Genomic DNA, 10,809 nt, shown 5'->3' on the forward strand with positions numbered 1-10,809 from the left:
GTATTAGAACCTCGTAAGCTTGAAAACAAAGCAACCACAGAACAGGCTACAACAACTACAGCTACTGCACCAATAGTTTCCAAGGATACATCAGCAGTTTCAGTGTCGACGTCTTCGGATCTGTTGCCAGAAGTCCCATTCTTCCGACTATTAGAGCGTTGTGAGCTCTCACAGCTACCCATTCTCCCCCAGTTTTTGTTGTATGTCTAACTTGTTTAAGTTAGTGATGATAGACTGTTTATGATAGAAACTGGTTATTTATAGACTGCATTCGCCAATCGACGTTAAGTGGAACTTAAAAATCACTTTGGACTTTGGGCAGGCGTGCGAGGAGGGGAAGAGTCTTCCATGACGCTTAGATTTCCAATGAAATGCTTTCACTGCAGAAGCCTAATGGACTCAAAGAGAAAATGACAATAATAAAGGGCAATGCCATTTTCAAAAAACACAACAACTATGTGGAAAAACCTAATCATGTTATGAGCAAAGAAGAAAATTATGAAAATTCCACGCAACGTAATCTATAGTCAAATTCACTAAATAATTGCCTTTTTAAGAATAATAAAAATGGCAATTTTATTTTATTTTATTTTATTTTTCTCATCGGAAATAAAAGAGTTATATTAATAATTGCAAGGGCTTAGCGTCTAACTAAAAAATAGAAGTCCAAAGTTACAAGAGATTGTAGAAATAGGTCTACCGAAATCCAATTACAACCAAAGAACCCAGGCCCATCTGTCTCCAAGATTTATTGACATCCCTAAAATGCCCTCAAATCATATAAGAAAATGACCATTTTGCCTCTCAAACTCAACTTCTTTCACTTTTGACCCTAAACTTTCAGTCTTTTTCATCCAAGTATTTCCAATTGTTTTTATGTAAATGTTATATCTGCAGACTTTGGACATGGAGTATATATGTGTATTTGATTTATGCTTCAATGATAATAATTGAAAAATAAGATAATTAAATAAGATAAATGTAAAAATAATAGAAAAGACAAGTCTCAATGTTTTTTAAAGATAAATCTTAAGAACTTTGAGCCAAATTCAACAATGGCTGTTGCTTCATCAATTCTTGTAATCATATTCTCAAGCTCCCTTTGCTTCTACCTTCTCTCAAATCTCTTCAAGTTCCTTGACAGAGTATGGGTGACACCCATGCGCATTCAACGTCTCATGACTTCACAGGGAATCAGAGGCCCTTCCTGCAGATTCATCTACGGAAGCACCAAGGAAATTATCAAAATGAGAAATCAATCTATGAGTACTTCCATGAAGGATCTCTCTCACGATATGTTTTCCAGAATCCAGCCATATTTTCACTCATGGACCAACACTTACGGTACTCAACTGCTCATCCCTTTTTTTTTTTTGTTTTGTTTTAATTTTTACAGTTGCAGTATGGAATTAATTTACTGGGTTTTCTTGTTGCTGTTGTTTGACCTTGTTCCTTCATAGGGAATAGTTTTCTGTACTGGATGGGTCCTCGAGCTCAGTTGCTAATTTCAGAGGCAGAGCTGATCAGGGAGATTCTGACTAACAGAGATAAGATCTATACAAAAGGAGATTTCCAATTTTACATTAAAAAGCTATTAGGAGATGGGATCTTTACATCTGATGGTGAAAAATGGTCTAAGATGAGAAAATTGGCCAACTATGCTTTTCACACAGAGAACTTAAAGGTAATTAACATCCTATTATCCAAAAATTCAAACTGTTTGCACGCAATTAAAATTAAATGAATATGGGTTATTTATTTAGTTTTGTAATTTCGCAGAATATGATTCCTGACATGATTGCCAGCACAGTGATGATGCTGGAGAGGTGGAAAAATCATCAAGGCAAAGAGATTGAGGTAGTTGAAGAGTTTAGATTACTGACATGTGAAGTGATTTCTAGGACAGCTTTTGGAAGTAGTTATCTTCAAGGAAAGAAGATTTTTGATATGTTCACAAAGTTAACCATGTTAATAACAAGAAATAGCTTCAAGCATGGCATCAGGTAAAATTCATTCCAACTAAATCTTGCAATCCTGCTCATTTGCAGAGACAGTAATGCAAAATTTTTGTACCCATTTCTTGCAGTAAAATTTGGAAAAGTAGAGATGAAATTGAAGCAGAGAAGCTTGAAAGAGAATTAGAGAACTCCATTTTAGATATAATTAAAAAGAGAGAAGATGAAATGATGGGTGGAGAAGTAGAGAACTATGGAGATGATTTTCTGGGAATTCTACTAAGGGCTAATCATGAGAATGATCAATCCAAGAGGATTTCGTTAAAAGATGTGATTGATGAGTGCAAGACTCTCTATTTCGCTGGACAAGAAACTACTAATGTGTTGCTCTCATGGGCTGTTCTACTTCTAGCAATCCATTCAGATTGGCAAGAAAAAGCAAGAAATGAGGTTTTCAAGATTTTGGGTAAACAAACTCCAAATGCAGATGGAATTGCAAAACTGAAGATAGTAAGTTGAAAATCTAATTTCAAAGTGTTAATCACACGTATGTAATTAGGTTAATCTAATTGAATTTTTGCATGCAGATGGGAATGATCATCAATGAAACACTGAGATTATATCCTCCTGTAGTTGGACTTACAAGAAAAGTTGACAGAGAAGTTAAGTTGGGGAAGCTCACTCTGCCTGCTGATATACATGTGCATATCTCAACTCTATTACTCCACCATGATCCTCTTACGTGGGGTGAAGATGTTCATCTTTTCAAGCCAGAGAGATTCTCAGAAGGACTTGCTAAAGCTACAAACGACAATAAGGCCACATATTTACCCTTTGGCATGGGACCTCGCATTTGTGTAGGATTCAATTTTGCAATTATTGAAGCAAAGATAGCTCTTTCGATGATTCTACAGCGCTACTCCATCACCCTTTCCCCCACCTATGTTCACTCACCAGTTCAGCTTGTTACAATTCGCCCACAGCATGGAATTCAGGTGGTGCTTAATTCATTGCACAGTTAAGGTTTAGAGTTTCCAGTAAAATATGTATTTCCAATAGGTTTAATTATTATTTGGTAATGTATTAACGGAAGTTGCTCATATCGAATTTGGACTCTAAACTAGTTCATTAAGCCCACTAAATAGGCCCTAAGGTTAACCAAGATCCATATGAAGCTTGGTTCGCCAGGCCTTTTACTTCTCTTTAGTTCCACTTTTCACCTAAGCTTATGAGCCAAAAGATCCAAAACCAAAACCAGCCCTAAGCCTAAGCTGACAAAATGAATTTTCCACGAAAGTTTTTGTATTTGGAAGGTCGGTCAAGATTTATTAATATCCCTAAAATACCCTTTTTTAAGTAATTTTTTTAATTATATCAATTTTGTCATAAATTTTGATATTGTTTTCCATGTAAACCATTAAGTTTTTTTAGTATAATTGCTGTTCCCCTAAGCTTTGGAGAACTCTAATATTAATGTATTAAAATTTATTAATTAATTTAATAACTTTTTATATTACATTTAAAATTAATCAATAAAAAAATTTATCATTTTATGAATTTTTACGTTAATTTTATTCGTCAACTAAAACTTCAATTTTATATTATATTCTAAATACACTTTATACGTTATTTTTGTGATTAAAAATTAATAGAATATTCACGTCATCACCATGATATTTTACTACATTAATAAAATTCAGTTTACAATTGATAAAACCTTAAAAATTCAGAATTTAATTAGTAAATCTTTAAAATTTAAGTTTCGATTATAATTTTTAAAAAAATTTAGGGATGTTTTAGTGGTTAACGCTAAAGTTCAATTTCATAAGGTTTTTCTATGAAAAATGTTGATGTTATTTTTATCAATATTTAAAAAATAAATAAAAATTTATTCTTATTCGACTCAAACCATAATCAATCATTTTTTAAATTTATTTTAGAGATTTAATATTTATAATTTTTTTAAAAAATAAAGTTAGATCAAATTAAATGTTTAAAAATACAGATCCATTACATTCTCTAAACATGTATTATGTTAAAAAAGTACGAAAAATAAAAAGTCATGTATATGATACAATCTAATACAAATTCATCCAAATAACTTTTTAATTTATTTTTCATTTAATTTAAAATAATTAACTCAAATTATTTATTAATTTCGTACTAACTATTATATACAATTTTAATTTTTTATATTCTGCCGATATAAAATTCTTTTTGAAGTAGCCAAACATTGCGTCTTTACTAAGATATAACTAAAATTAATGATTAAAAAATCAGCCAGATGGAGCTTGAAAATTACTAAATGAATAAAATTATTATAACTTTCAAAATTAAAATAACATTTAATGGTAAAAAACTGGGTGGTTGGATGCAAATGTAACCCAACCCTGACCATTAATATAAAGGTCTACTATTAAACAGTTATTAAATTAAATAGCTATTAATACAGATTAACAGTTTTTAAATTAATATTTGATGTGTTCGTTGCAAAGGATTCAAAGCTTTGTAAATGTTTGTTTAAAACAAACATTAAAAACATCTTAATTAACATTTACTCATCATCTTCAGTTTTTTCCTTCTACATTAATTCAATTCTATCTTTTTCATTAATCTGTTCTTGGAGAAATTGGGATATTATTGTCTAGAATTCTTTCTAGGCTTTGTTATTTTAAGGAATTTACTCATACGATCCGGCAGCATATTTCTCTTCAAACACAAGAAGAATGGCTACTTTATCAGTTCTAGTAATCCTTCTCTCAAGCTCTTTATGCCTCTACTTTCTCTCAAACCTGTTCAAGTTCCTTGACAGCGTATGGTGGACACCAATCCGCATTCAACATCTCATGACTTCACAGGGAATCAGAGGCCCTTCCTACAGATTCATCTATGGAAACACCCAAGAAATTATCAAAATGAGAAATGAATCTATGAGTACATCCATGCAGGATCTCTCTCACAATATTTTTTCCAGAATCCAGCCTCATATTCACTCTTGGACCAAGACATATGGTAATGACCCGCAAATCCTTTTGCTTCTTTAATCAATTTTAATCACAGTAGCAGCATGAAATTTACTGGGATTTTCTTGTTTTTGTTGTTCGGTATCCCTTGATAGGGACGAATTTTCTGTATTGGGATGGTCCTCGAGCTCAGTTGCTTGTTTCAGAGCCAGAGCTGATAAGAGAGATTCTAAACAATAGAGATAAGATCTACAGAAAATCGGAGTTTGTAGCTTTCACTAGAAAGCTATTAGGAGATGGGACCTTTACATCTGAAGGTGAAAAGTGGTCCAAGTTGAGGAAATTGGCCAACTATGCCTTCCATGCAGAGAGCTTAAAGGTAAATTAATATCATATTACGCAATCTATATATTAATTTTTATAATGAACTTTCTCGTTAACTGCAAAAGTGGGATTACTTGCAGCATATGATTCCAGCTATGATTACTAGCGTTGAGATGATGCTGGAGAGGTGGAAAAAACATCAAGGCGAGGAGATTGAGGTAGTGGAAGAGTTCAGATTACTGACATCTGAAGTGATTTCTAGGGCAGCTTTTGGAAGTAGTTATGTCCAAGGAAAAAATATTTTTGACATGTTAACAAAGTTAAGCATGCTATTAAGCAGAAATATTTTTAAGGTTAAGCAGATAGGCTTAATCAGGTAAATTCATATCAACTCAATCTAGTAATGCTGCTCATTTTGCAAAGAAAATAATGAAAATTTTGCACCCATTTTCTTGCAGTAAAATCTGGAAAAGTAGAGACGAAATTGAAGCTGATAAGCTTGAGAAACAACTGGAAAACTCCATTTTAGAAATAATAAAAAAGAGAGAAGATGAGGTGATGAATGGAGAAGTAGAGAACTTCAGAAATGATTTTCTTGGAATTTTACTAAAGGCTAAACATGGTGATGATGACTCCAAGAGGATTTCATTAAGAGAAGTGATTGATGAGTGTAAGACATTCTATATTGCTGGACAAGAAACCTCTAATACATTGCTCTGTTGGGTTGTACTGCTTCTAGCAACCCATTCGGATTGGCAAGAAGAAGCAAGAAACGAGGTTTTCAAGATTTTGGGTAACAAAACTCCAACTGCTGATGGAATTGCAAAGCTGAAGAAAGTAAGTTGAATCTAATTACAAGTGTTAATATAATTAGATTTATCTAATTGAATTTTTGCATGCAGATGGGAATGATCATCAACGAAACCCTGAGATTATATCCTCCAGTAGTTGTATTTTCAAGAAAAGCAGATAGAGAAGCTCAATTGGGGAAGCTCACTCTGCCTGTTGACATAAATCTGCATATCTCAACTCTATCAATCCACCATGATCCTGTTACGTGGGGTGATGATGTTCATCTTTTCAAGCCAGAAAGATTCTCAGAAGGACTTGCTAAAGCTACAAACAACAATAAGGCCATATATATGCCCTTTGGCTTTGGGCCTCGAACTTGTGTAGGTTTAAACTTTGCAATCACTGAAGCAAAGATAGCTCTTTCAATGATTTTACAGCAGTATTCGATCACCCTCTCCCCTACCTACGTTCACTCGCCAGTTGAGCATCTTACAATTCGCCCACAATATGGAATTCAGGTGGTGCTTAATAAAGTTTAATTAATAATAATAATATTATTTAAGCGTTGAACTACATATTATATGAATAAGTGATTGTTGTTTCAAAAAAAAAAAGTGATTGTTGAATATTTGGATGCATTTTTCTAACATTTATTTTTTTTAATCAATTGATTTGACATCTTAATTTGAAGAAGCAGCAATATGTTCCCATGTTAATTTTGCTTTCGAATGAATTTGTACAGGCTAGTCTCTCTCACTTATAATTTTTATTTATTTTTCTTTTTTATTGTTCAATGTAAAAGTGTAAATCTAGTTAATTCAGTTTAAAATCGAATTTAACTGAATAAATTAAAAATTAAAATTTTAGTATTTATAAAAATCAAATTGAATTGATTTTAGGTAGACCGATTTGAATCGAACTGATCTGATTTAGTTTAATTTAATTCGATTTAATCGATTGAATTTTTAATGTGTTTTTTTATTTTTTACATCTTATTTTTTTAGTATTTTAAAATTTAATTGAAATATTTTGATTTTGATTATGATCTAATCTCTCTATATTGTAAAAATAAGTGGATAATATTTTTGGATCTAAAAGATGAGCAGTATTCGGTTCAAACTGAAAAAATTGATCCAATTGAATTAATTTAGAAATTCGATTCGATTTTTTATTTACTTCAATTCAGTTCAATTTTTAATTTTAAAACTAAAAATTTTCGGTTATTTCAATTCAGTTCAATTTTGATAAAAAAATTTTAAAAAAAAAATTAAATTGATTAGTGGTAAGCACAAAAATAACTTTAAAATTTTAATTTTATTAAATCACTAATATTTGAATTGAAATTTCAATAATTAAATAATAAATTATATTATAAAATAATAAAAATAATTTATTACAATATTATTTAAAATATAGATGATTATTAAATTTTAAAATAATAAAAAAATTAAACAATATTATAAAAAAAATATGGCCACATTTGGAAACTAATAAATTCCATATCAGAGGGGTTGCCATATCATCATTTACCAAAATTATCACGCTACTCACATGCATTGCCCTTATCTAGAGGCCCCTAGATACCTTGGTCTCTTATTATAAAAAGTAGAAAGAGATATTTTACAGCTCAATGCATGTGAGTGGCGTGATAATTTTGGTAAATTGTGATATGGCAACTTCTCTAATATGGAATTTATTACTTTCCAAATGTGGCCATTTTTTTTATAATGTTGTTTAATTTTTATTATTATTTTAAAATTTAATAATTATATATTCTTTTATAATTTTTTTTAATTTTTTAATTATTCTAAAATTATTATTTTTTTAGACCATATATAGTACTCCTATTTAATTTTATATCGTTTATAAAAAATTTCAAAAAATATATTTTAATATTAATAAAATTTTATATAAGAAAAAATAAAGTAGATAAAAATTATAAAACGAAATGAATATATTTTAAATAATATTATAATAAATTATTTTTATTATTTTTCAATATAATTTATTATGTAACTATTGAAATTTCAGTGCTTGTAGAATGACTATTATTATAATAATTTTGTTTAGAAATTTTTAAATAGAATTATGTCGGTTTGGATTGGTTTCTAACGGCAACCGAAGATTATCTCACCTTAAATGGATAATATCGGTTTGGATATAAATTTTATTCAAACCGAGCCAAAACCGCTGCTAGATACCTCGGCCTCTTATATAAAATAGAAAGAGAAATTGCCTAACTACAACTCTACGGTTCATAAAACTTTGGTTGCTGTTAGCTATGATCATCTTGGTCTTGAGTTGTGTGTCAGTGTGCTTCATCATAATAGTTCTCAAGTTCTTCTATGAACTATGGTGGAAACCGATTTATGTACAATCTGCACTAAGATCACAGGGAATAAAAGGTCCCCAGTACAGATTTTTCCATGGAAACTCAAAAGAACTCATCAGAATGAGTAATGAATCCCTCACCACTCCCATGGAATTATCACATCAAATGTTACAAAGACTTCAGCCTCACTGTTATTTTTGGAAGAAACTATATGGTATCTTTGTGTGTATTTTGAAATTTCAAAATATTGTCATTTTTTTTTTCTGACTGAAAGCTTTCAAATTATCCGTCCAATTTAATATATTGTTTCTTCTACGATATGGCTGCAGGGAGTAACTGTGTCTATTGGCTTGGTCCTCGGCCTCGGTTGATTATCACTGAACCTAATCTGGCTAAAGAGATTATGAACAAAGATGATTTATACCCAAAACCTGAGTTTGAATCTTACTTAAAAAACCTCTTTGGGGATGGACTAGTAACAGCCAATGGTGAAAAATGGTTCAGGCTGAGAAAGCTGGCTAATCATATTTTTCATGGAGAGAGCTTGAAGGTAATTTCCTGTACTTCTCATTACATTATATGCACCCAGAGCTTCTTCTGTTCTAACAATTAATAGTATGGATAGGGTATGACTCCAGCAATGATAGCAGCTACAGAGATGATGCTTGAAAGATGGAGACAACATGAGGCTAAGGAGATTGACGTATACGAGGAATTCAAGCTATTAACATCTGAAATAATTTCCAGGACAGCCTTTGGAAGCAGCTACTTGGAAGGACAGCATATTTTTGATATGCTATCGAGGCTGATTCTTATTCTTTACAGAAATAATTATCTAGTCAAAATTCCTCTACTAAAGTAAGCTTCTTTTTTTCCATTTGTGCATGAAATGCATGAACACAAGCTCAAAATTTCACAGGACTATCTATTGATTATAGAAAGTAGTTTTAGTTAATGTATCCTCTTCGACGGCTGCAGAAAATTTTTGAAAACAAAGGATGATATGGAAGCAGACAGAATAGAAGATGGCATAAGAGACTCCATAATGAAGATGATAAAGAAAAGGGAGGAAGAAGCAAAGCTGCGGCAAGTAGATAGCTATGGAAGTGATTTTCTTGGAGTATTAATAAAGGCAAACAGGGATATGGATAAAACCAAGCAAATATCCATAGAAGACCTAATTGACGAGTGCAAGACATTTTATATTGCTGGACAAGAGACTACTTCAAGTGCACTCGCTTGGAATATTCTTCTTCTAGCAATTCACATGGATTGGCAAGAGAAAGCTAGGGAGGAAATCCTGGAATTATTTGGCCAACGAAATCCAACTTTAGATGAAATATCAAGATTGAAGATCGTAAGAAGATGCAATAGAGTTCAGAAAGATGTTTTTATAATTTCCAGTTCGATCTAATCTCTTTTTTTTTTTTTTTTTTCAGATGAATATGATTATCAATGAAACTTTGAGGCTATATTCTCCTAGTATTACTATGATGAGAGAAGTCCATAAGGGAACCAGACTGGGGAAGCTAGTTGCTCCTGCAAGGATGGATGTTCTAGTTTCAATACTAGCGTTGCATCATGATCCTGAGATATGGGGAGAAGATGTTCATCTCTTCAAACCAGAAAGATTTGCAGAAGGGGTGGCTAAAGCAACGAGGAATAACATAGCAGCATTTTGCCCATTTGGTTTGGGACCAAGAAATTGTGTGGGCATGAGCTTTTCCATGGCGGAAACAAAGATTGTACTCTCAATGATCCTTCAACGTTACAGGTTTACTTTGTCGCCCAATTATGTCCACTCGCCCATTGTCCTTATTGCAGTTTCCCCACAGAAAGGACTTCAAGTTACTCTTCAGCCCTTGTAAACGCAATTGTTTGATGCATTTAGTCTTTTCCTTTGAATAGCTTTATGGTTCATAGTGGACTAATTCTTCACCCTTGAGCTTTGTGATTGCCCCTGTTAATATTGACAAATCTAACGGTTGAATTTGAGTTCCATCTTAAATACTACATTAAGTAAACACTTCTATGGATAAATTTATCTCTTTAATAGCCTCTATTTATGAAAAAAATTTTAAATAGATCCCATCCGTCAGAGGTGTTCATAGCTCCATTTAAGATGAGATAATCTTTGATTGCTGTTAAAAATCAATCTAACCCGATATGCCGTTTTTATTGGTTAATCGCAGTTAAAAGTTTTGACTTTCTAGCCACTGACTTTTAACAGCCAATATATTTTTATATTGACCAAAAAATATTTTTTTATTTTACAATAAAATCATATTAATTGTATAATTAAAACAATCCATCACAAATTAAAATAATTCATTAGTTATATTTTAAAATGTAGAGATCAATGCTGTATAAAACGCTATAGAGTTTATTATTTTAAGACAGGCATATTTATTATACTTTGTCTGGTTTATCTTGTTATATTTTA

The 10,809-nt window shown here is 31.6% G+C and overlaps 3 protein-coding genes across 3 annotated transcripts; all 3 read left to right on the top strand.

The window, feature by feature from the left end:
• The first annotated feature begins 965 nt into the window (after positions 1 to 965).
• Positions 966 to 3,055, top strand: LOC110615266 (cytochrome P450 CYP749A22). Its single transcript, XM_021757059.2, has 5 exons — positions 966 to 1,344; positions 1,461 to 1,684; positions 1,780 to 2,003; positions 2,087 to 2,465; positions 2,543 to 3,055. The coding sequence occupies exons 1-5, from the start codon at positions 1,056 to 1,058 to the stop codon at positions 2,975 to 2,977; spliced, it is 1,551 nt and encodes a 516-aa protein (XP_021612751.1). The 5' UTR covers positions 966 to 1,055; the 3' UTR covers positions 2,978 to 3,055.
• Positions 3,056 to 4,681: 1,626 nt separating this feature from the next.
• On the top strand, positions 4,682 to 6,573 carry LOC110615358 (cytochrome P450 CYP749A22-like). The gene is made up of 5 exons (XM_043956783.1): positions 4,682 to 4,967; positions 5,074 to 5,297; positions 5,383 to 5,618; positions 5,701 to 6,079; positions 6,145 to 6,573. The coding sequence occupies exons 1-5, from the start codon at positions 4,682 to 4,684 to the stop codon at positions 6,571 to 6,573; spliced, it is 1,554 nt and encodes a 517-aa protein (XP_043812718.1).
• Positions 6,574 to 8,312: 1,739 nt separating this feature from the next.
• Positions 8,313 to 10,234, top strand: LOC110614595 (cytochrome P450 CYP749A22). Its single transcript, XM_043956526.1, has 5 exons — positions 8,313 to 8,580; positions 8,696 to 8,916; positions 8,992 to 9,224; positions 9,345 to 9,723; positions 9,806 to 10,234. The coding sequence occupies exons 1-5, from the start codon at positions 8,316 to 8,318 to the stop codon at positions 10,232 to 10,234; spliced, it is 1,527 nt and encodes a 508-aa protein (XP_043812461.1). The 5' UTR covers positions 8,313 to 8,315.
• Positions 10,235 to 10,809: the final 575 nt, after the last annotated feature.

Source organism: Manihot esculenta, chromosome 5 (genome assembly GCF_001659605.2).
Source record: "Manihot esculenta cultivar AM560-2 chromosome 5, M.esculenta_v8, whole genome shotgun sequence".
NCBI classification, from domain to species: domain Eukaryota; kingdom Viridiplantae; phylum Streptophyta; class Magnoliopsida; order Malpighiales; family Euphorbiaceae; genus Manihot; species Manihot esculenta.